The following is a 25,812-nucleotide window of genomic DNA, read 5'->3' as shown; positions in this document are numbered from 1 at the left end:
TGTGCAAAATTTGACAAAAAAATGCTGAAACTTTGATGCATTGTTTACGGAATTGATCAATTATAATGAATATAATAATACTCAATGTGATACAGAGGCCATCTCACATTACACACGCATTCTCACAACAGATGTGGGGCTCTAATGAGGAAGCAAACGTGCATTTTAAATGAAACCTTGTGTGACCTTTGGGACATTTTTGTCTTTTTCATTTGAGTTTTTTAAATAATTTTGGCTGTTAATGCCAACGGCATACATTTTGTGTGTACTTTTGGGGGAATTTTGATATTTCAACCTCAGTTCCCAAAATACATCTATAATACAAAATTTAAAAATGTTATATTTTCCACCAGATGGTGCCATTTTTCTCATGTTTAGCCTATGGAGCAAATACATGCTTTTTTCCTGTATTATAGAGCACTGCAGGCCAGTTGAATATATGATGCAGCTAAAATTGTATGGGTGTGTTAGTATGTGTATATTGAGAATTGTGTGTGTGTGTGTGTGTGTGTGTGTGTGTGTGTGTGTGTGTGTGTGTGTAAAACAACAGTGGCATTATGTAAACAAACTGGCATTTAAAGGGTTAATATCCTGAAAATAAATTAATAATTGATAGTTATGATCAGGCTGATGTTGGTTAAAAAAATGAACTCCTTGAAAGTGGAAAATTATATTAATATATAATATTATTATGCCAGTTTTTTTACGTGGGCATTTTTTCCCTCGAAGGACCTCTGAGTAACATTTTTTTATTGACGCACAAGGGTTAAGAAAGTTTAGTTCAGATTTCTGCCTCATTATTCATATTTGCGCTTGTCTATATTAGCAAAATAGGTTAATTGTTGTTCTTATACGCTTAGAAAAGGTAGGTGATACTGACTTAAGCAATGGTGTGAGTTTGGGGTGGGAATATCTGGTTTTGCAACCAGGGGATGACATGAGAGTTTTCTGGAATCTTGTCGAAAACTGTCAATATTTAAAAATAAATTTTGGTGATTCTAGTAGTGAAGAAGTTGCACACTTCAGCTTCACCTGCAAACAAGAACAATTCCCTCTTTCTCACTTCTAGTGTGGCTCTGCACCAATTACCAACTGTAGAAGTTGCACTGACAACATTGTGGAAGAGGTTGTTTGTGTTCAGTATTGGGATTCTAAATACCTGTTGAGTCCTTGGACGTATCCCACAGTGGGGTTTTGCCATGAGAAGGCCTGCAGCACTCTCTCCAGCTGTGGAATCAAAGGGCTTGAAGGAGAGAAGTGTTGATTGGTGGACAGTGTGCGATGCAGGTCCAGCTGAATCTGTCTGGGCACCAGATGAGGTGAGGTCCTGCTCTTCTCACACAGTTCCTGATAGTGGTCAGGACAACCCTCTCTAAACTGTCTGGTTCTAGTGAGTATCAAAAAACGCCACACCTTGGCACGGTACTCGCGTGGTAATCCTGTCCGGAGGACACTCTTCAGTTCTGGTGATAAGGAAAGCTTCTCTTCAGGACGTCCAAACAGGAGCTGAGTGCAGCGAGCCAACGAGGGCCCATCACATTCCTCCTGGTTCAGCAGGTTTTGAGATCGGACCTCCAGGGCCTGGATCTTAGCAAGGAGCTTCAGGTCCTCAGCTTTGTAGTCTATGGTAATTTTAAAGCCATTCTCATCATAATCACTGTGGAAGATTGTGAACTGTTAGTGTTATTTGTTTTTTAACAGATACTTATAATCCAACCAACACAAAGTATAGACAATATTTTAAATAAAAGAAAATTGTGTATATACAGTGTATATTTTGTATATATTAAAGTACCAATTTCCTTCCGATACCGCAAAATCTGTACATTATTCCTAAATTTTGCCCGCCAGTTTCAGAAGGAAACTCATCATTTACTCACCCTCATGCCATCCCAGATGTGTGTGAATTACTTTCTTCTGCTGAACACGAACAAAGATTTTTAGAAGAATATTTCAGCTCTGTTGGTCCTCACAATGCAAGTGAATGGAGAACAAATGTCTGAAGCTCCAAAAAGCACATAAAGGCAGCATATAAGAAATCCATACGATTCCAGTGGTTTAATCCATGTTTTCTGAATAGAGGTCTGCAACAAGTGAACAAGTTCAGGCTGCATAGAGGGGACTGTTGCATTGTTTCATTTTATTCCACATTGTTCTGCACCAGGTGAAGTTTTAGCTCATAAACAGCAAGGCAATGCTTTTTCCCCTTCTGCTCTAGTGTATTAAGGGGCTGCTGTGCTTTGTTAAAACTGTGTATGTTTATGATTTCAGTACTGTTAAGAATGTTGCCTATATGCTTACATAAAATACAGCCTATTGCAACAGTACTTACTAGGAGAAAAATTAGATCGTAAGCGATTTTGGGGTCGGGTTCAGGCTTAAAATCGGACTATCATTTGGGCCAGGTAGGGTGGGACAACACAGTCTCTGGTAAGGGTCAGGTTCGGGTTTAATTTTATGGCCCGCTCCTGAAGCGATCCAACGTATACGCAGAGTGCTAAATGGCACTAGGAAGTGTAATCAAGCTTGAAATCATGATCAACAATGAGACCGCTAGTAAAAAAGAGTTAAAATTTGGTCTGTTCTCATCCAAAACTGATTGTATCACTTCAGAAGAGATGGAATTAACCACTGGATTCATATGGATTACTTTTATGCTTCCTTTATGTGCTTTTTGGAGCGACAAAGTTCTGGTCACCATTCACTTGCATTGTATGGACCAACAGAGCTGAAATATTCCTCTAAAAATCTTTGTTTGTGTTCTGCAGAAGAAAAAAAGTGTGAGTAAATGATGAGAAAATTTCATTTTTGGTCGAACTATCCCTTGAAGTACACATTCTTGTACATTTTTCTTTTTGTCCAAGATGTCTACTGTAAGCTATGGCTAGCCATTTTCCAACAAAACACTAAGATTTCAGGCATAGAGGAAACTGCGTTTACCTGATGTGGTATGGTTTGATGGCAGTGTTCAGGTCTGTCTGAGCCACATCCTTAATCACTGACTTAATTGCATCTCTCTGCTCTGGATTCAGTTTCTCGCTCTCCAGGAGTTTCTGGAGGACTCCCAGATACCTGCTCTCCATCTGACAGTTATTTGCCTCCAGGACAGCACACTGTTACACACAGTGAAGAGATAGAAGATTATCTTCCAAAATGTCTTAGTGACTCCCAGGGCAATTTTTAACCAGACCTGAGGAAAGCCTGACTTCCTTTACCTAAAATTGAGGCCTTGAGTTATTCACTATTGTTAAAATATGACTCAAGATATGAGATGCATTGAGTGATGTAATGTTTTGACACAGAAAACACTTGTTCAGTGTTTGTTTGAAGTTTCTGTGATTATGGCAACTTCTCCAGACACAGCAGAGATGATTCCATTTCTTGTTGTAAAAGAAGTGAGAGAATCATTTCACCTTTAGTATCAGACTTTTCTCCTGCTCTGAGCTTTTCCTCCAGAGTGTTGTCAGCTGGTAGATCTCTGAGTTCAGGAACTTGTTCTGAATTTTATAAGCCTTCAGATCGTCCTGAAACAAATAGCAAATAATGGGATCGTGATTGCATTTACAGTAAGAGAGCAGTAAGAACACATTTTTTCCAGACTGACTTGCAATTTAGAATTTCAAGGCATAGTCAAAATGAAAATTCTGTCATCATTTACTCCCCTAATGTAATTCCAAATCCATGAGTTTCTTTCTTTCACAAACCACAAAACAGGATGTTTAGCAGAATGTTCATGTTGCTTTTATTCATGCAACTGTCAAGATCCAAAAATGTCAAAAAGTAATTAGTCAGAAGTCATTATGACTCATGTGCTATATTCCAAGTGTGCTTAAGCCAAACAGTAGCTTTGTGTGAGGATGAAACAGACATGAAACGGACTCATTCATGCAAACACATGAGAACCTACGGCTTTTGGCATCACTGAGGTCAAACGTCCTGTGAAATGTCTTGATGCACAATATTTGCCTATATTTGTGAATGATCTATGAGATTTGACAGCTATTGTGAAGAAAATGATCAGTGAATCACAATTTAAATTTTAGTCTGTTCCTCACACAAAGCTATCATATTTCTTCATAAGACTTTGAATAAAGCGCATGAGTCACATGGACTACTGTAATGATGTTTAACCTATAATTATCATAACAGTAGTCCATGTGAATCATTTGAGCTGGTCACCATTCACTTTCATTGAACTGCAAAAGTTCTCTTTTGTGATCCATGGAATAAAAAGACATACAGGTTTGGAATTTTTGATTATTTTTTCATTTTGGGTGAACTATTCCTTAAATTACATTGGAGAAAAGGCTTCTACAAATCATTTCTCACTTTCAAATTCTCATTCTCCAAAGTCAGCTGTTTAAAGGTCTCTGACTTCACACCATTAGTGCATTGCTGGTTGGCGCCACAGGCTTCCAGCTTCTCAGATAGCTTCAGTATGACTTCCTGCTTGGCCTGGTTCTTCTGCCTCAGGAGCTGCACGCTCTCCTGAAGCTCAGCAACATGGGCGTCCCGCTGACTCAGGTCCCACTGTAGAGTCTCGCTCTCCAGCTGCATGGAGTTCACATGTTCTTTCAGCTCAGACAAACGCCGCTCGCCGTGTCTGAGGAGCTCCAGCTGCTCCTGCTCACCCTCAGCTGCTAGAAACTGAGCACAGGTGCGCTTCTCCAGCTGGGCAGCTTCCAGCACCTTATGTAACAGCAACACCAACTCCTGGAAACACATAGAAACACTTTAAATTTAGACAGATTAGACAAACTCAGATGCTCTTTACACACATAATATAATAACTAGGGCTGTCGATTTAACATGTTAATTCAGTGAGACTAATTACATTAAAAAAGGTGTTAAAAAATGAACTCAATTAATTTTCCTCCGGACTGTAACAAGAAATGTTCCTGCCATCGGAGCAATTCAAGCTTAAAGTACCACCTTTGTGTTTTTGCGAGTCACAGTAAGCAGGAGGCAGTAAGCGCAACTCCATCTGTACAACTACACGTCACTGACAGCAGACAGCTCAAGATGAGGACGCATTCTTGTGTTCAAACACAGATGGATGGAGTACAACTCTGAATGCAGGGGTTTTTAGATGTGACTTTTTAAGTTTCAAACTATGTTTAAATTGACAGCATCCTAACAACATTGTGTTTATGACACAACCAAAGTGAGATGCTTCAAAAGCGACCATCTGACGAACGTGTACGTTGACACATCCTTAGAAAAGCCTTTATAATAAGTCTACTACAAGTCTACAAGCAAAATGGATTTCTGTGGACTGTAGGACAATAATAAGCGCGTGTTCAATGATTTGGATATAATATATTGCCTTCGAAAGCTGCATTTTGTTTTGTCTAATCAATGTCTAAAGTCTAAAGCAGACATTACTCATCTGCTACAATAATGTCATTTATTTTAATTATCAGAATTATTATAGTCATTATACATTGACTGAGCAATAGTAAAAGTGATGCTTGTTTTAGCAGGCACAACAAATTATACATTATAATGAAACAAAGTTTTAGTTGTTCAATAATCCAGCTGGAAGATGAAGCTACAGTTAATATCCAGTGTTACTGTGCACACTTTACCTTCTGTGCTTTGAACTCATCAGCCAGTGAGAGTTTCTCCTGATGAAGGCGAGATGTGTGTTCAAGAGCATTAGCATCCTTAAGTTCCAGAGGTTTGGATTTTTCTTTGCAACTCTTCCTGTTTTGTGGCATGCTGTAGAGACTGTGATCAAGGTGGATTTGGTGCAGGCTCTCACACTTGCCGTTAGAGGATTCTGGTGTTTGAGAGGAGCCAGGTGTGGGGACAGGCAAAGCTGTGAAGGACGAGTGGTCATGAGATGGTGAAATTGGTGAAGCGAGTAATTTCTGCACCACTAGTGGCACTAAACAGAATTGCAAAAATAATTACTGTTTTCAGTAACAGACAGTCCCGCCCCAAACTCATACAATTGGTTGAGCCTCTGTTGGACTGTGTTTACACTTTTGGGGAATCAACCTATGTTAAAAATAGTTATAACTTTTACATATTGGCTATACTCTACAATTTAAACTGGGACAGGAGAAACAGATAAAAAAAATTACACACATTTTAGTGTAGGCCTAATTGTTTTACAAGCATGGTGTAAGAATGATCTGAAAAGTGGGGGAACACATTATCAAACTTATCAACTTGGCACATAAATATTAATTATGTGACACATGAATTTAAAGGAATAGTTCACCCAAAAAATGAAATCTTTCAACCTTCACGAACATGCCGAAGAGACTGCTGATGTCAAGATTTATAGTGAATCAGGAGTTACAGTTTGGTAAATTCCTCACCCAAAAACTGTGAATTGCTTCAGAAGACTTGGATTAGACCCTTTAAGTCATATGTATTAACTTTTATTAAGTTTTTGTGTCCTTTTTGGAGCCTTTACAATTTTGAATGGATATAAACGAATCATAAATCCATTAAAATATCTGTTTGTTTTCCGCGGAAGTAAAGAGTCATAAACATCTGGAATGGCATAAGGGGGAGGTAAATGATGAGAGAATTTTCATTTTTGGGTGAACTATCCATTTAAAACATTTACTCTTTTTTTTTCGTTGCACTTTGCCAAGCAAAATAAACTCTAAATATAACTCAAATATGACTGATTCCCCAAAAAACTAAATGGTTTAATAATTATAATGGTTGCCACAGTGTTACAATAATTTTTTGGTGAAAGAGGTAATGCCTACCTGATGCTTTTTGAGTGTCACTTGGGTCATGATCAGCATCCACATGGAAAACACTCTGACGAAATTCCTGTGACTGTCGGCGAAACAGACTATACATTGTATTCCTGAAACACAAACACAGATACAACTCTCAATAATAACTATATAATACTATTTTTATTAACATAGGTTCCGCTCTTTCAGAATATATCCCTGTTCGTTTTCAATGATGTAACCTGTATGAATTTTGACATTGCACATTATGATGAAATAGTGGGTTCATGTTGTTTTATTCAGAAATAGCATTGACACAACTGTCTCCTTCCAAAATCCTCATTAAGACAGATGTGTTTCCTATGTGGGTATTCACACTTGGTTCCTTCATGCAGCTTTACTAATTGGATTGCTTTACAATTAGGTGTGCACATTACATTTACACTGGGCATGGCCATAAGTTTTGTTTTTTTGTGCAAGTAAGTGGCTTTGGTGAAATTGCATGCACATAGCACTAATGGGCTGGGTTGAGTGCAATTGAATGTGTAGGTTATTTTCCGGTTATTGCACCGCCTGCATTCTATTATATAGTAAATTCCCTGCCAAGCACCTGAGATATAAACAAAGACAGCACATTCAGAAGAAGTTGTATTTGTGTAAATGGACTGAATGCAAAGAATTAGAAGAATAGAAATATGGACTTACATTCTTTTGTGCATAAACGGCATCTTTGTTGAATATCAGGCATATTTCTATGACAGTGAAACGATACTTTTATTCACATGGACAATGTGATATTCATCATTTGGATGTACGCTCCATTCAATTATAGAGAAGTAAGTTTTGCTAATCAAACTGATCTACTGACACACAAATCATGGCTAGTGTTAACAGTGATTGTATTGCCGTTCCAGGTTAGGCTGTGATTCGAGTGATTTTTTTCTTCACATCTACCAGTCGATTTTGCTTTAAAAATTTAATTAATTTAAAACGTGAACCAAAAATATTTCTAAATTTAAATTACATTTCGAACTAAACAAAAATATAATTAAAATAACGAAGTGGTAAAAAAATGGTATATAACTATTATATAAACATTCCCTACAACAACAGGTTGTAAAAGACCAATACAAATTTGATTAGAAATACAACTGTAAATATAAATACAATAATCATAATTAGAAAAATAATAATTGAAAAATTAACTTTGACCTATAGATAGTTTAACACAAATCTCATCAATGTTTGTTTCTTAAAACGGCTACAACATTGATTTTCAGGGACATAGTTTGATGTTCCACTATATTTTCAGAGTTTGGACATGAACTTTCTTAACACCTGCTATGAATAGAGGTGCTTTTGTAACGTCTTAGCTTCATTACCATACAATACATCCACAAATAGATCTTACAGTTAACGCTCTAACAAAAATCAGATAAGGCGTTGTGCACAGTCATTGTGTTACGCTGCACCCAGTGCGATCAAAATGTGTCACTGCAAAATGAATATAATTGCTATAATATACAACTACCTTGCTACAGTTGAAGTCAACTGTTTGGCCATAATGACCATTATTATATTTGGAGGAAAAAATGTGAGGCTTGCAAGCTGAAGAACACCATCCCAACCAAGGTGCTTTTCTGCAGGAGGGACTGGTGCACTTCACAAAATAGATGGCATCATGAGAAAGGAAAATTATGTTGACATATTGAAGCAACATCTCAAGACATCAGCCAGGAAGTTAAAGCTTGTTGCAAATGGGTCTTCCAAATGGACAATGACCACAAGCATACCTCCAACATTTGGCAAAATGGCTTAAGAACAACAAAGTCAAGGTATTGGAGTGGCCATCACAAAGCCCTGACATCAATCTGATTTGTGGGCAAAACTGAAAATGTGTGTGAAAGCAAGGAGGCCTACAAACCTGACTCATTTACACCCAGTTCGGTCTGGAGGAATGGGTCAAAATTCCAGTAGTGAAAGAAAAACAAAGTAGTGATCCTAATTGACCTAAGACGGAATATTTTCTATGATTAAATGTCAGGTATTGTGACGAAATGAGTTATGTATTCGGTGTATGTAAACTTCTGACTTCAACTGTATATTCAAATTCAACACATATTGTATACTTTATTATATAGGTGGATTACATACATTTCTGATCTCGTATAATTTGTGGACTCCCCTTAAGACCAGAGTCAACCAGAGCACTGCAGCTTGGTCACTTACGTAAGCAAGAAAACAATTCTAGGAAATTGTGTGTGCTTTTGCCTAAATAAGGCACTTCCTTAAAATCACAACTCTAGAGAAATACTGAGAATTAAAACACAACTATTTTTGGGAATAAGTTGCCAGTGTGTGCTATATTGTATTTTACCCAAGAAATATCTCATGCTACCAACATCCAAAAAACAATAAACACAGTCACTTACTGCAACTCAATCAGCGGGTGTTTGAGTGACATGTTGAGAGGGTTGTTTACTCCTGGTGCAGGTAGATTTGCAGCTTCCTCACCCACCAGACCAGAGGGAGTCTTCACCATGGGCAAGAAATCAGCTGAAAAAACCCCAACAAATAATCACATGCAACAAACTTCTAGTGTTAATTGCATCCAAAGGCGAAGGATAAGAGAAATACTTTTTAAAATGTTAGCTTAATATACATAACTGCATCGATCATACAATACATACATAATATATCACATTGATCATAATACACATTACTGAAAGTGGAGCGGCCAATGGCCGATTCAATGCTAATGCAATGATATAGGCTTTTACAATTTAATACAATTTATTTAATCAAAAACTCTTTAAAGGGAGTGTCCAACTTTCTACTTTTCCTTCAGGGAAAAAACTACTTAATAAACATCAATTTGGCTTCAAACGAAAACATTCCACTGAGACAGAAGTCCATCCTCATTCTGGGCATAGCAGGAACTGCACCAACTTAGCTTGTTTGAGTCGTACCACACAGGCAGATCCTTCAAAGTCTTCTGGAGAGGAGGAGTGTCCAAGTCACATCAACAAACTACTGATGTGCCTCAGGGTTCAGTACTTGGTCCACTTGTCTTCTCTTTACACATCACTGGATCAGATAATAAAGATACATGCCTTCTCTTTCGTATCACTGCTGCACAGGTGATATGGAACTCCTGTCGTTCCAGCCTGACGACTCCAACATTTTAGCTTGTATCTCTGCTTGCCCTTCAGAGATCTCTGCCTGGATGAAAAACATTACCTTCATCTCAACCTTGACAAGACAGAAATCCATGTGATTCTGGCCAACCCATGTGATTCTGGCCTATAGACCACAACATCACATTGCAACTTGGTTCATTAATACTGATGCCTACCAGGACAACCAGGAACCTGGGAGTAGTATTTGATGACATCATCAACATCAGGAGAATATGTTGCACAGCTCCTGGCCTAAGCTCTTATCATCTCAAGACTGGACTTCTGCAATGCTCTATTGGCAGGTCTCCCAGATAATGCAATTTTGGCAGATGCTTTTATCCAAAGCGACATACAAAAGAGGAATAATACAACATAAGCAATTCACCTAAAGGAGACCGTAGTACAAAAAGTGCTGCATTACAAAGTTTCAGTTGCATCAGAAAAATCCTATCCAAAACAGATTTGAATTCAACAAGAATAATATATAGTGACTATTCTGTATGCCAGCATCAGAGACTTGAACTTGATACATGCAGCAACTGGCAGCAAGTGTAGCGAGACATGGAGTGGTGTAGCATGCATTCTCTTTGGTTTGCTGAAGACCAGACATGCTACTGTATTCTGGATCATTTGCAGAGGCCTAACTGCACATGCAGGAATGCCGGCAGGAATGAGAGACTTACAGTAATCCAGTGGCTGAACAAGGAGTTGTGTGGCAAGTTCAGAGAGAAAGTGTCTCATTTTCCTGATGTTGTAGAGTGTAAATCGGTGACATTGTGCTCAAAAGCAGGGTTGGCTGGAAAGATAAGGAGCTCACTTTTTGCTAGGATGAGTTGCAGGTGGTGATCCTTCATCCAGACTGCCAAATAGGCTGAGATTTGAGCCGTCACTGGGTCATCGGGCTGGATAGACAAGTAGATCTGTGTTTCATCGGCATAGCAGTGGCAAGATAAGCCATGTGCTTCAATGATGGGTCCGAGTGATGTTGTCTCTGGTCCAAGCACTGAGCCCTCAGGTACCCCATTAAGTAGCTGAAGTGACTTGAACACCTCACCTCTCCAGGCTACCATGAAAGACCTACCTGAGAAGTAGGAATTGAACCAGCCAAGCACAGTTCTGGTGATGCTCAGAGTTGAAAGGGTGGACAGGGGGATCTGATGGTTGACTGTGTCAAAGGCTGCCGATAGGTCCAGTAGAATAAGGACAGATGATCTCAATTCAGCTCTCGCCTGTCTCAGTAATTAAGCAATTAAGCCCCTGCAGATGGTCCAAAATGCATCATGGTCTTCAATCAAACAAAAAAGGGCCCACATCACACCCCTTTTGATCTCACTGCACTGGCTACCTGTGGTTGCCTGCTTACAATTTAAGGCATCCTCATACTTCATCTTGCTCATCCAGGTGTATACCCCTCCCGTTCTCTGCAGGCAATAAACGAAGCACAAAACAAGGTACAAAGTCACTTTGGGGTCATGATATTTACTCACTTTAGAAGTTCCAATAATAAGGAAGGAAGCAGGAAGTGGGGTAGCAGTCCAGGTAAGTTAACCTTTAAAGGATTTTCAGTTTCACGTACACAGACTTTGGTTTTAAAGCTTCACGATAAAGTATCTCAGGTCTCTGGTGTTTTGCATACATAGCTTCACAATAATGATAAACAGCTTCACACAGACAGCTATAATTCGTTTTCAGCCTCCACTTCGAGGTGTGCATGTCTCAGACTCTCTTTTGAACTGCCGCATTCACTGATTGCACTTATCCCTCTCCTCGGCCGATAAGCACCCTCCTCCTTGTCACACTCACTAAGTCACAGTCTATTGGATTCAATTGAGGTTTTTTCTAAATAATATTCAGGTAATCACAATGGATTGTGCTGCTTTAGTAATGGCAAGTCAGACAAATTAATATTTAAAAGCAAATGTGAAAGTTGTTGCAAAGTCATACATGGGCCCAAAACATACCGGTACACCTTTTGACAATCATGAGATCTCAAAATCAGAAGAGAACTCATATTCTACACTATCAATGTGATACTTGCAGTGCTCAAATTGTATTTTCCAAAAATAGTTTTGCGTTCCATAGCAATAGCTTTATCCATCCCTTACAAATATGAACCATGGATTTACAACAGTAACCACTGTTGTACTGTAGTATTTGTAGTAAAACCATAGTAACCACAAAATGTAGCTTTTTACTAAAGTTAACATATTTTACTACAGTAACCCTATTGGGTTACTATTGTAACCCCAGTTCCCTGAAAGCAGGTAAAAAGATGTTACATTGATTAGTCGACGGCAGAGGTCGCTCTTGAGAGCCCCAATCTCTCTGAATGGTTTTCCATCAGGAGTTACAATAGTAACCTAGATGTTCCCTTTCAAGTCAACGTTATGTCAATGAGTCGATGGTAGGAGTATGTCTATCACAATGCCACAATTTGATTTGGCTGCGCTTGCTACCAAAAAATGTGGTAGAACGATTTCAGAAAGCTCGCTTCCACAGATGAGTGGGGAAGAGTCCAGGACAGTGAGTGACATCTCAGTGACACTGCAATAGTCCGAGGGTAGCCAATTTTCTCCACTGAAATCACATCAGGTGAGGTGATGAAATGTTAGGACGGAGGACTAATTTCACAGTCCTTTGATTATGGTAATAAAAGGGGACTAAAGCGAAGCAGGGTTGAGCCTGGTCAGTATCTGGATGGGAGTCCTCCTGAGTTTGCTGCTGGAAGAGGTGTGTGACCTAACGCCCCAGTATATATGACAGGGACACTATATGGTAAAAAGTTACCATCTTTTGGATGAGACGTTAAACCAAGGTCTTGACACTCAGTGGTCATTAAAAATCCCTGGGCAATCCTTGTAAAGTGTAGGGGTGTAACCCCGGTGTCCTGGCCAAATTCCCCCTTTGGCCCATATCCATCATGGCCATCATGGCCTCCTAATAACCCTGATCCATTAATTGGCTGTATCAGTCTACTCTCTCCTCTCCACCAATAGCTGGTGTGTGGTAAGTGTACTGGCGCACTCTGGCTGCCGTCGCATCATCCAGGTGGATGCTGCACACTGGTGGTGGTTGAAGAGAGTCCCCTGTTTAAAGTGCTTTGTGTGTAGTATCAGAAAAGCTTTATATACAGTTGAAATCAGAAGTTTACATACATCATAACCAATTATATTTAAACTCAGTTTTCTGACATTTTTCTGACAATTCCTGACATTTAATCGTAGAAAACATTCCCTGTCTTAAGTCAGTTAGGATCACTACTTTATTTTAAGAATCTGAAATGTCAGAATAATAATAGAGAGAATTATATATTTCAGCTTGTATTACTTTCATCACATTCGCAGTGGTTCAGAAGTTTACATACAATTTGTTAATATTCGGTAGCATTGCCTTTAAATTGTTTTACTTGGGTCAAACTTTTTGGATAGCCTTCCACAAACTTCTCACAATAAGTTGCTGGAATTTTGGCCCATTCCTCCAGACAGAACTGGTGTAACTGAGCCTCCTTGCTCGCACATGCTTTTTTTAGTTCTGCCCACAAATCAGATTGAGGTCAGTGCTTTGTGATGGCTACACCAATACCTTGACTTTGTTGTCCTTAAGCCATTTTCCCACAAATTTGGAGGTATGCTTGGGGTCATTGTCCATTTGCAGCCGAGCTTTAATTTCCTGGTTGATGTCTTGAGATGTTGCTTCAATATATCCACATCATTTTCCTTCCTCATGATGCCATCTATTTTGTGAAGTGCACCAGTCCCTCCTGCAGCAAAGCACCCTCACAACATGATGCTGGCATCCCCATGCTTCACGGCTGAGATGGTGTTCTTCGGCTTGCAAGCCTCACCCTTTTTCCTCCAAACATAACAATGGTTATTATGGCCAAATCTGCATCTGCAAACTGCAGTCTGGCTTTTTTATGGCGGTTTTGGAGCATTTACTTTTTCCTTGCAGAGCAGTCATTCAGGTTATGTCAATATAGGACACATTTTTACTGTGGATATAGATACTTGTCTACCTGTTCCATTAAGCATCTTCACATGGTCCTTTGCTGCTGTTCTGGGACTGATTTGCACTTTCTGCACCAAATTATGTTCATCTCATAATGCGTCTCCTTAATGCGTCTCCTTCTTGAGCAGTATGATGGCTGCGTGGTCCCATGGTGTTTATACTTGCCTACTATAGTTTGTACAGATGAACGTGGTACCTTCAGGCATTTGGAAATTGCTCTCAAAGATTAACCAGAATTTTGGAGGTCCACAATTTGTTTTCTGAGGCTGATTTAATTTGATTTTCACATGATGTCAAGCAAAAAGGCACTGAGTTTGAATGTAGGCCTTAAAATACATCCACATGTACACCTCCAATTCAGTACTCCTGAAAGGCTTGACATCAATTTCTGGAATTTTCCAAGCTGCTTAAAGGCACAGTTAACTTTATGTATGTAAACTTCTGACCCACTAGAATTGTGATGTAGTCAATTAAAAGTGAAACAATCTGTCTGTAACAAGTGTGCCGCACAAGCCCTCAAAAGTGAAGCCAAAACGTCTCGATCGCCTCCCCATGTTATTCAACGGGACGTGAAACCAACTAAACAATTAAATTACACTTCACATATCTTTTTTCCAAAGACAGTTTCTGTCATTTACTGTAGTTTCTATCACGTTGATTTAATTTCAAGTGTTTGTTTTCAAAATAAGTTTGTTTATATTTAGTTATTTGATGCTATAAAAACGGTGCTGTGACATCATGATTGACAGCTGTGATTGACAGGTTCTCTGAGCGAAGTAGTCACTGAAGCACCAACTGACATTTTTTCGGGATCTTCAGAGGACTGAGGAGATTAGAGCTTTAAATTTAATATCTAAATTTCTATAATTAATTATTTCACACCATCATAAGTCAAAAGTGCAGGGGCGTGTGCTTGCGATTGATTCAGCGAGAGTGCGGGCGGGGCCTTGATTTTGCGTCTTTACTTCCTGCTCACTACTGCGCAGATCTGGTCCCGAAATCACAACTGCGCAGACTCAAGTCCCAAGATGTCAGCACCATATCGGGACACTGGCGGCTTCAGTTCTCACCAATGGAAAAGAGCGATGGTGCATCGTCCATCTTTTTTTACAGTCTATGGTCTGTAAACAATTGTTGGAAGAATTACTTATGTCATGCTCAATATTTGCTAATATTAAATCTGTGGAGTGGTTAAAAAATGAGTTTTAATGACTTTCAAACTAAGTGTTTGTAAACGTCTGACTTCAACTGTAAATGCATCATTCATTAATTTGTTTGTTCATTCATTAATTAATTCATTCATTCAACCGGTCTGAAAAGACTCACCAAGTGGATAGTCCAACCACACAACCAACTTGAAGTTGGATCAACTGCTAACAACAGGCTATACTAAGTGGGAACACCCTTTCATGTAGGTTCAACTAGCCCTATAGGTTAGTATACAAAAAGGTTATTTTCACAGATGGTAAAAGCTGCTATTGTGCTCAATAACCCAGGAAGAGGTGTTTTATAGATCGGAATAGCAACCTTCTATGTGGTTTAAGAGCGACACCTTCATAGACATTCATATTGTATCTAGTCTGACGGGGAGAATACAAAATTTGTTTCATGGGGCAGCTACTTCAGTGAAAAAATGGCTTTGCATTAACTTCATGGTCATTGATAGAGCTTATAAATCTCCCACATTACCTGAAGCCAGAATAAGTATCAGGGCAGTGTTTACAAGAGCACGTTCAAACTACTTTATCCATTCAGATGGAATTATCAATAGTGATTCCAGCATCATGGACGTTTCCCATGGGATATTGAGGCCAAATGGTTCTTTCAGCACCAGGGACAAATCCCACACAGATAGGGAGAGAAAGCCAGCATGTCTTGCTTCTGGTGAAGTTTTATGACAAGACCATTTTTGTGGCACTTGATGAATTAGATAATAGGAGAGAAATGCACACTTGTGTTTTGTCATTTGTGATTTATGGCATCCGAATCCGGTGGAACCTGAATCATGGGAGAATGCCTTGATGCGTGAGCAGATAAGCTCAAAGAATATATCAGAGGAAAAGTTTGAACTGCCTGGACCATTTAAGGTGTTTTGATACCGCAAGGGAAAATAATGCGTCAGATTCAACTTTGGACGCCACTGACCTCCTTTCTGGTGTATTTTATATATGTCACAACTTACGTGTCTTCGTTTGAATCACACTTCTTTATACTGGAGTTCTGGTCTGAATGATTTTGGGGCCAGAAATACTGGCAATTATTTTAGGCATTTTCTTTGCCATTTTAGCCCTACTGGGCTTTTTTGTGGGATCATACTGTGTTTGGTCATTCGAACAAGTGCATTCTTTCAATTAAACAGTGCAGCTGAACAGCGGTGTGTCGTTAGAAGATGCTGATGTCATTTTGTGTAATACTCTCGCACCGACCTATATAGAAAGTGTGTCATGTGCAGTGAGCCCAGTGGTGTGGCAGCAGCTGAGGCGGCAATCATCCCAAGTGCGTCAGCAGACGTGCACACATTGTGCGAGAGAACTCTTCCTCGAGTTGACTCTCAACCTCAGTTGGTACAGATGTGTGAGCAAAAAAGTTTTTGTGCTTGCCACCCTGAGCTCCTTAATGCGCTAAATTTAGCATGAGAAAATGTATCTCCACCTAGTTTTTTTGAAAGGAAACCTGATTAGGGCCCGATTCAGTCAACTAAAGCCAGCGTTCGGCCAATGTCTGCCATCTTTCTTTGGAATAAGAAAGTAACAGCAGCAAAAGGCCACAAAGAGGTGCTTCACATCTGAACACAGTATAAGCGTGTCCTGAATTCAATCGTGGAGCATGCAATGCCGTTAAAGCGAGGCGCCCACTTCATGCATTGAACTGTGTTATCGTATATCACGGTTCCCACCTGGAAATGCCTGGTAATGGAGTTCTGGCTGAGAGTGTGTGGGATTGGGGCAGAGTGTGGAGGAAAAAAAGTACTCTTTTTTTCGAGTATGTAACCACATCTCTGGGCAACAGCTTCGATATGCATACATTTTATTTTCAAGTTTGCACATGAAATTAAATCTCTCCTGGCAATGGTTGTGGCTAGAACAGACATGAACCGAGCCTCCTGGGCTGTAGTTTAGGGCTCTGGTTCCGTTTTTTGCCGATCTGACATTATGAGTTATGAGAGCATCGGCTGACCTGGGTGTTTTCCCCACTGTGCTGTGAGCCTGGCCACGATGATTTGCCTCACGGATATAGGTGCTGTAGTCTCACTACCAGCTTGGTGCCGCTTGACGTGCTGAAGCAAGAGGAGCATAAGTTTTGGCAGGGTGTGGCCCTGATGGAAAACGTTAGAGAAGTGGCTGTTCAGCGGCTGCAGCACAAATAGGCAGAAAATGTTTCATAGACTGTGAGTGCTTCTTTGATGCTTAGCAGTTTTTTGGATAAAACATTTTTGCGTCTCCTAACAAGCTTGGTTGCGACACCACAGTGTCAGGAATCCATACCTTGTTTCCATGTGGTTCAGTGCGGTAGAGGCATTCACTCTTGAAACCTGCGTGTGAGTTGAGTAGGGTGCACACCACATTTTGGGGAGTTCGTCACACATTCTTGGTGAGAATGACAACATACGCCAAGGCACAGTAGAGATGTTCACTCCTGAAACATGACTGCAAGCAGAGTACAGCCCATACCATATTTTGGAGAGTTCATCATATATTCTTGGTGAGAATGGCACCAAACGCTGGAGCGCTGTAGATATGTTCACTCCAGAAACATGCATGCGTGCCGAGTAGGGCGCACGTCACATTTTGGAAAGTTCGTCATTAATTCTCAGTGAGAATGGATCCTTACTCCAGGGCGCATCTTCTCCGTTCCTTGGAGAGAATGCGTAACAGTTCTGCTGAACTGTTCCATGCCCTGCCTTCCACGCCATGATGGACACCACACATTGTCTGGGGATATGCCAAACAAAATCTAACCGTCCATCTCAACAGAGGGACTGAGATTCCCGTGGGCATATTCCACGGCTGTAAACGCTGTAGATTGAGAGCAGGAAGCTCGCAAAGCTTCCTCAAATATCCACGCTCAATGTCTGAGCCTCCATGCAGAAGAACAATGGGGGTGCATGTTAGGATGTAGACGCTGCAGCATCCACGAATGCTGCTTCAGCACGGCGCTGCCCAGGCATGAAGGACAGTGAACGTGCCCATCCTGTGGGATGTGTCTACAACATAAAAGTACACTTGTGATATTCTGTCCTTAAAAGGATGTATACTGTATGTCACTATTTCAGAAAAAAACTCTCCCTATCCTCCTTATCCCTCAGTAGATAATGGCATGTAAAAATAGTGGGGGGAAAATTACTGGAAAAATCAAGTTTGTCCCGCTCATTTCTATTCAATTCTGTTCAGACATTATTCCATCACATTCTGTTCTGTTCCACCCTGTTTTCTGTTAATGATGGCAAATCTCTTATAATAAGGTGCTGCTTAAAAGCCATGTATGCTAAACACAAACCACCACAGAGTAAAACTTAAACTTGGAGATATTCTGTCTCTAAATATAGCCTAATTTTAGGTGATTTTAGGTTTTTCACATGGTGCAGTATTTAAGATTTTATACAGAAGTTACTCTCAGAAGCTCAAAAATGGACTTTCTCATTTCCTGTATTTGACTGTGTGATCCAGCAGCTGTGTCCAAACACCTGATTACCAGTATTGGCGGTTGGAAGCGGATGTCTTCTGTTTAAAAGGCATGAAAGTGCTTTTAGCACTCTTGGTTTCCATAAGCCCAGCCCTACTTGGTTTCCTGGAAAAGATGCAATTATGCATCTTAGAAGAGACAGAGAAGAATTTTCAATATTAATGAGTCAAGCCAATTACTTGCATGCAGAGGACATGAAATATAATTAGCATCTTTGAATTGTTTGAAATCTACTACCAAATGACCAGCAGTGATCAGGAGTGAATAATGACAATTTCAATTTCAGGACAACTTCATTAGTCTAATAAAGTGTATTATACTCTGTACAATAATGTCAATTCAAATAGTTAGAAATGTCATAAATAAGGCTATTGATTTATCATGTGATTAATAATATAAAAATAATGCATATAAAATCATGTACTCCATAAATCACGCCACTGTAACAAGGAATGTATTGGCAAGTTTCTTTAGCAGGTGGCAGTAAGCGCAGCTCCAGCTATACAGGCAATGTGCAGCTATACAGACAATAATCTGGCAGCTGATAAAAGTCAGCTGGTTGGAGCAGCGGCAAGGGTCTCGAGACGCTTTTTTTATTTCAAACTACATTTGGCATGACACAGCATCCTAAAACATAACGTTTATGGATAAAGAGTCATTGGAAATCTGCGAAACATCCACAGAGAGACACGAGAGCGAGTCTGTGCGACAGGACTGTACAGACAGAACGGCAAGAATGCATCCTGTGAGAACACCTCTTCTGTCTAGCATGGACAAATAGACTTATTCAACTGTAAAATAGATGCCGGTGAACTGAAGGTCAGTGATAGGCTTATGTTCAATGATATAGAAATAACAAAAAAATGATACATTGACTTCTCAAGCCACTGTTTGTATAGGCATTTTAATACCTCCTCTGCGCATGGAAACTGAACTCAACTTTGTGACTGAGCGCAATATTCAGTCAATGTTCACTTCAAACCCCAGATTGTTTGTTACTCTAAATGCTGCGTGTCTAATATGGGCCACAAATTAGACACATTTTTATTACAGCAGCTTCTCCTTGACGAACAACTTACATCACATCCATCCCAATTTGGATTTTCCATAATTGCTAAACATTCATTTCTGTTTTGTAGATAATCATCAGACTATCCATTTTCTGGCTACACACCCTCCTGCTGCAACAAATAAAAGAATGAGTGTAAATCCACTAGGAATCTACACACACAAGTAGTTGGAGACTTTAAGTAAGAGTGAGTCCTGGTGAGCTATCTGTAATAACATATCAGACTGAGGGTTTGCAACAGTTTATACATCATGGCTAACTAAACATTTCTCATAATTTCCTCTGTTCCTTCCTGTACCCTTGGGCATTTCCCAACACTCTTTCTCTCTGCCCTTTACAAATGCTCCACGCCTATAGTTTAGCCATGGGTAGAAATCATAAAGTAACAATGGCCTCTATTTTGAGATATTTGTTTTAAAAGCAGATATAGGCATACAATTTCCTGATTGTTTCGGGCTTAAAGAATAATACACCCAGATTACCACCTTAAAATAAGGAATATATTATAAAGAGTTTATAATCTAAAGGTTAATAACTCACACCTGCAAAGGGCAAATCTGGGCCATTTCGACAATGATCTGTCCTGTGTAAGATGGATTTGCTCAACTATGCACAGATTCAGAGAAAACAGTCTTATAAAATGTTATAGTCCTCATTTGGCTGGACTATCGATAAACTCTGAAGCCATTCTGTTCAATGTTCAGATACAGTAATTTTGTTCCATTTAGGCATTCTCCGCCATTTTTATTTTTTTAAAATACAAATGGTAACTGGTTAGAACAATTACATAATTACAAAACATAATTGGTTAATAATGTTTTTTGTTTAAAATTTTGTATTTTCTTTTTTTTAAATGACAGCACGCAGGGCTAAGAATCAAAGCACATGCTTATCACATTCAACTAAAAAGGGCAACTGTAAGTGGTATAATTCAGAAAATTTACTGTGATAAAACATTTAGACTTTGGTGTCATGAAAAAAATTTTTTGGAAATAAATGTAATAATAATAAAAAAACAATTCCCAACATTTATTATCAACATTTCCACTCTGGAACAATTGAACAGGTGCAATTGTTCGTAACATTGTACGTTTTCAGTCCCTGACAGATTCCAAGCATTTTGAAACAGTCCTTTAGCAGTGACTTGATATGTTGAACTTTTACTTTGTGTTTACTAGTATATTACCAGTGCTGTTGTTTGTTGATGGTGTGCTGTCTAGTGTTTGGTTTTCTGCTCTTGGCAGGGATTGATGTCCAGCATGCTGGTCCCTGTATAACACCCGTTTCAACTGCAGCTGCTGCAGCCAGTACATTTGGGCATCACGGTTAGCGGCCTGCAAACAAAATTATGATGTTTTGAAGCATTTTAATGCACCACAAGACACATTTGTTGTCTCGACTGTTATTATAGTAATGCATCACCATTCATACTTCAAGGTAAGTGACAAACTCAAACTCTAAAATCCATAAAAGTGCAGGATCTAGTCTTTCATTATGGGCATTTTCACAGTACTTTATTAAAATCTGACAAAGCAACTGCCTCTTCTCACTTGACCTAATTTTTGCACTGTTGAATCTCAAGTATTGGGCTCAAGTGCAGTCATGTGATAAATGTGCCCATATACAAATGCCTGATGGCCTTGACCACACAGATCGGCTTGTCTGATCTCACTGATAACCACAAGATTATGGAGGCACGGGATCAGGAAAGAGAAAAAGACAGAAAAGGATGTGGAATTAGGCTTTTAAGGCTTTCTGAATCTGTCTTTTGCATGTTGCCCTTTTTTAACTTTGAAGCTTGTTTTTGAAATTCAACATTAATGTCATTAATGTCATAAATCATAAAGCAAAGACTTTCTTCTGTTGCTTTCTGTTTCGTTTGGTGCAGTACCATAACTGTTTTCTGGAAATTCCCAGGCTGTTATCTTAATACAATCTCTGTAGCTCCATACAATGCAAGTGAAAGATGACCAAAACTTTGAAGCTCCAAAAAGCACACCAAGGTAGCATAAACAGTGGTTTAATCCATGCCTTCTGAAGTGATATGATAGGTGTGGATGAGAAACAGATCAATATTTATGTCCTTTTTTTACTATAAATTCTCCTCCCTGCCCAGTAGGTGGCGATATGCATGAAGATTGTGAATCGCTAAAAACAAAATAAGAACAATGTGGAAGTGAAAGTGGAGATTGATAGTAAAAGTACTACATATTGATAAATTGCTCACACACATCTATAACATTGCTTCTGAAGACATTGATTTAACCACTGGAGTTGTATGGATTACTTTTATGCTGCCTTTATGTGATGTTTTGAGCTTCAAAGATTTGGACCCTGTTCACTTGCATTGTATGGACCTATGGAGCTGAGATATTCTTCTAAAAATCTTAATTTGTGTTCAGCAGAAGCAAGAAAATCATACACATCTGAGATGGTGTAAATGATGAGAGAATTTTACATTTTTGGGTGAACTATCCCTTTAAGTCAGGTAAAAATTGTTAGGGTAATCACTTCTTACAGTGTAGTTCTCATTCATTTTGAACCAACACACAATCTCCATTCCTGCTGCAGGCAATCTCTGCCATCTAGTTTTCTGAAATCACATAATAGCATTACCTTGAGAATGACAGTGCGCTCTGGTGTTATTACATGGAAAGTCCCCTCCTCTCCCTGCAGTGGGTAACTGTACGTGGCCCGAGACAGATCTACCTTACCGAGTGGATTGATATCATGTGCCATGCGGTAGTAAAACAGCTGACAGCTCTTTTCTTCATAAGTGAACCAGCGGGACTTCCAGGATTTGAGAGGTCCTCCCTGCTTGCTGAGGTAGCCACACAGTTTAGTGTTGGAGGGAGGTGGGAAAACTTTGGGGGTGATGGTGGTGCCATCTAGCTGAGCAGTGCAGATCTGTGTGTCCACCTTAAATTGAACCCCATCTGACTGGACCAAAGCCTGCTGTTGGGTCTCCTCAGAGCACACACACACATCTGCAGGAGATATGTGTATGTCTGGTGGAGGTAAAAGAGGAGATGAACGAGTGCTGGGGCTTCCCTCGTTCTCCATTTGGCTTTCTAAACAAAAGAAAATACACTCTTATGATCATTTTGGAGAAGTTATGACTGGATTCAATGTGCACAGAACATTGAACAGGAAGGCACTGTAAAAAAAATTCTGGAACATTTTCAATGTTTCGGATGTCCAGAAACTATTCAAATAGAAATACAAAAATGAATATCTACATTTATGTTTTATTGAAGCTTACTGAAAGAGACACATTTCCATTGGCTTCATGTATTTCCAGCCCTTAACTTAACCATCTGTGGGTCATTTCGATTCATTTTAATATAAATTGTGTTATTGTTTTATTTTGTTATCACTGTACAATACAGTTCCATTCATTAACATTAGTAAATGCATTCCTTACTGTGCATTTTCACACTGAGAATTAATGTATTCATGCAGAAGCAGAAAATGTTGCTTTCAGAGGCTTTATATGGAGTTTATATGCATTTCGAACTGTTCTGAGACCAGTGCAGACAGACAGCACACTTGAAGTTAAGTCATTCACTAAATAGGGAGCAAGGGTGCATCCTATATCTCTCTATGCAGCTAAGTGCATTCACTCCTAAAATCTGACCAAAATTTCAGTTTGAGGCTGCAGATGATGTTTGGATCACTCAACATGGTTGGCAGACATGGACAATGATAATCAAAACATAGATTCAGAATTTTATAATGCAGAATTTTATTTTAACATGTTTGGCAGTGATTTGATGATGCGCGCCATTACTTTGAAACAAAATAATGATTCAGCTTTACAGAAAATCAGCTGTAATGTATTTAATTTCCCAAAAACATGAATAATCAACAATCCTGGACACATAATAAACTATTTGACTTTCTATAGCTTGATATTATTTACAATTTCACAACTTAGTCCTTCTGTCCACATATGTGGACATCTATTTTGAGGAAAACTGTTTGCTCTATAATTTATTGATTTATATTGTGTTTGATTATTAGGTACTACTAGTTACAAATAGAAATGGAAAATGCACACAGCATTCACACAGGGGTCTCAGGGGGATAAGACTTCATTTCAATTTTATCTAACTAAAACAAATGAATTTTGTTAGCCTAATTAAGTCAGGTTAATTCAGGCCAAAAATGTATTTTTTAATTAAACCAGTTTATTTATATCTTTCCACACAAAGCACATTTTTTAGGTTACCTGATAAAACATTTTTAAAATGTGTCATGGTTTGACATACATTCTTCATCAGATCAAGGTTGACTCTTGAATCTGATAATACACTCTTATAAAAACTATTCTCACTATGTCATTCATCTCTGTTATATCCAGCACTTTTATAAGCAATTCTGAAACATTTGTTATATCATTGTGGCACCTCACATGCATCATTTCTCTTTAGGATGAATTGCTGCTTATGCTGCTGTATTCCTTGTTGGAATAGAAATAGATGGATAAAAGCTTTGCATGTTGTGCTTTAAAAAAAAAATTAAATGCAAATGTTAATTTATAATAATAAAATATAATAATAATTTTTTCATCTTTTGTGTACAGAAAAATTGTGATTAGTCACTCTCTTAACCTTTCTAGGTTACATGAATAAAAAGCAGTAACACACTGAATGATGCAGTCTACATCAAATTGCATTATATACACTTCGCTTCTGAGGATATGAATTAAAACTAGAGTCTTATGGATTACTTTTAAGCTGCCTTTATGTGCTTTTTTGAGCTTCTAAGTTTTGGTGACCATCCACTTGCATTGTATGGACCTACAGAGCTGAAATATTCTTCTAAAAATCTTCATTTGTGTTCTGCTGAAGAAAGTCATACACATCTGGGATTGCCTGAGGGTGAGTAAATGATTCATGAGATAATGGTTCCTTTTTAGGTGAACTATCCCTTAAACCGCATATAAGTTTGCATAAAGAAATTCACACACACAAAAAAATATTTTTAAATAAAAAACTCATGAAATTGAAATTTCACATATATTTTTAATGTGAATAGCAGCTACATAACAGTAATGATCTGTTAAGCATTACATCATAATATTTAATGTTGTTAATGAAAACTATTAATAAAAATGAACCCAACCTGTCATATAATAAGTAAAGTCTTGTTTGTATTGTCAGTCGTTCTTGTTAAAGCAGTAGAAAGACTCACGCATTGTTTGCACTGTCAGTAGTGACAAAGAAAACAAATTGTTTACGCAAACATGTATTGATTTTGATCGCATACCTTCAGTCTTTAAAAAGCGCTCATATATTCTTCACTCCATGTGTTCAGGGCGCGCCTCACACAAAACTGCAGATCTAATCATCTGAGACTGAAACGCTTCCTTGATCAGTGACGCATATTTTTCTCAGCGCTCCCAAACATTAAGAAAACCAGGAAAATAAATAAATACGTAATCACGGGTAGGGCTGCGGCAAGTCTTTAGGGAGGTGTGCCAGAGAATGCATGGGCTTCCCCTTTCATGACATCAAGAATATTACAAACTTAACAAGTATACAAACAGTACACACAGAAAAACATATCTTAAGAATTTTCAGAAACTTGTAGAATATTTTTTTCATATTCAAGGCTGCTTTAATCGCATATCTTTATGTACAACAATAAATACACACTGAATACCTTGTCTCGATTAATAAAACATATAGGCTAATTTTCCTCCCGGACGGTAGAGGCCGCACCTGTTCATGTGAGACACAGTGCAGCATTTGTTGCAAATAGTTGTTTTACTTGATGTCACCTTTAGGGTAATCTGTGCCCTTTTTGGTCAATTTGGACCCTGTTAAGGCTTTCTCAGATCTCCTTATGCATGTGAAACCAAAGTACAGGGACCTATGTATTTCAGTGGAAAATTACATTTATTTAAGGATTGACCTAGAATTGGTTATAATAATAATTTGAGCAGTATTATAGTATGATCTAAATTTGAGTTATTTCAATTAAAATTAAATAGAAACTAAAATTATTATTTAGCAAGTAGAGTTAGTCTACTTGCGTCTAGTTACTTTAACTTAAATAGTTAAGTTAATTCTGTATGTGACACGACCATGTCCTGAGCAGACTGGCCAAGGTGCTGGAGGGACACAGACAGGACATGAGTAGAGGTCACCCTCACCCAATTTGT

General features: G+C 38.8%; 1 protein-coding gene across 1 annotated transcript in view; it reads right to left on the bottom strand.

Moving 5' to 3' along the window:
- LOC127617034 (TBC1 domain family member 2A-like) overlaps positions 1 to 25,144 on the bottom strand; it is a 33,062-nt gene extending 7,918 nt beyond the window's left edge. Inside the window, exons 1-10 of the mRNA XM_052088898.1 lie at positions 24,915 to 25,144; positions 22,260 to 22,714; positions 20,830 to 20,977; positions 9,137 to 9,260; positions 6,732 to 6,835; positions 5,589 to 5,821; positions 4,330 to 4,713; positions 3,414 to 3,524; positions 2,941 to 3,113; positions 1,160 to 1,657 (exon numbers count right to left, since the gene is read on the bottom strand). Coding sequence (XP_051944858.1) covers positions 1,160 to 1,657; positions 2,941 to 3,113; positions 3,414 to 3,524; positions 4,330 to 4,713; positions 5,589 to 5,821; positions 6,732 to 6,835; positions 9,137 to 9,260; positions 20,830 to 20,977; positions 22,260 to 22,706 — 2,222 coding nt within the window. The 5' untranslated portion in view covers positions 22,707 to 22,714; positions 24,915 to 25,144. The remainder of the gene's footprint in view (positions 1 to 1,159; positions 1,658 to 2,940; positions 3,114 to 3,413; positions 3,525 to 4,329; positions 4,714 to 5,588; positions 5,822 to 6,731; positions 6,836 to 9,136; positions 9,261 to 20,829; positions 20,978 to 22,259; positions 22,715 to 24,914) is intronic.
- Between the last annotated feature and the right edge of the window lie 668 nt (positions 25,145 to 25,812).

Source organism: Xyrauchen texanus, chromosome 23, assembly GCF_025860055.1.
Source record: "Xyrauchen texanus isolate HMW12.3.18 chromosome 23, RBS_HiC_50CHRs, whole genome shotgun sequence".
Taxonomy (NCBI): domain Eukaryota; kingdom Metazoa; phylum Chordata; class Actinopteri; order Cypriniformes; family Catostomidae; genus Xyrauchen; species Xyrauchen texanus.
Note: the sequence above shows the minus strand (reverse complement) of the source record. Positions and strands in the feature narration are given on the sequence as shown.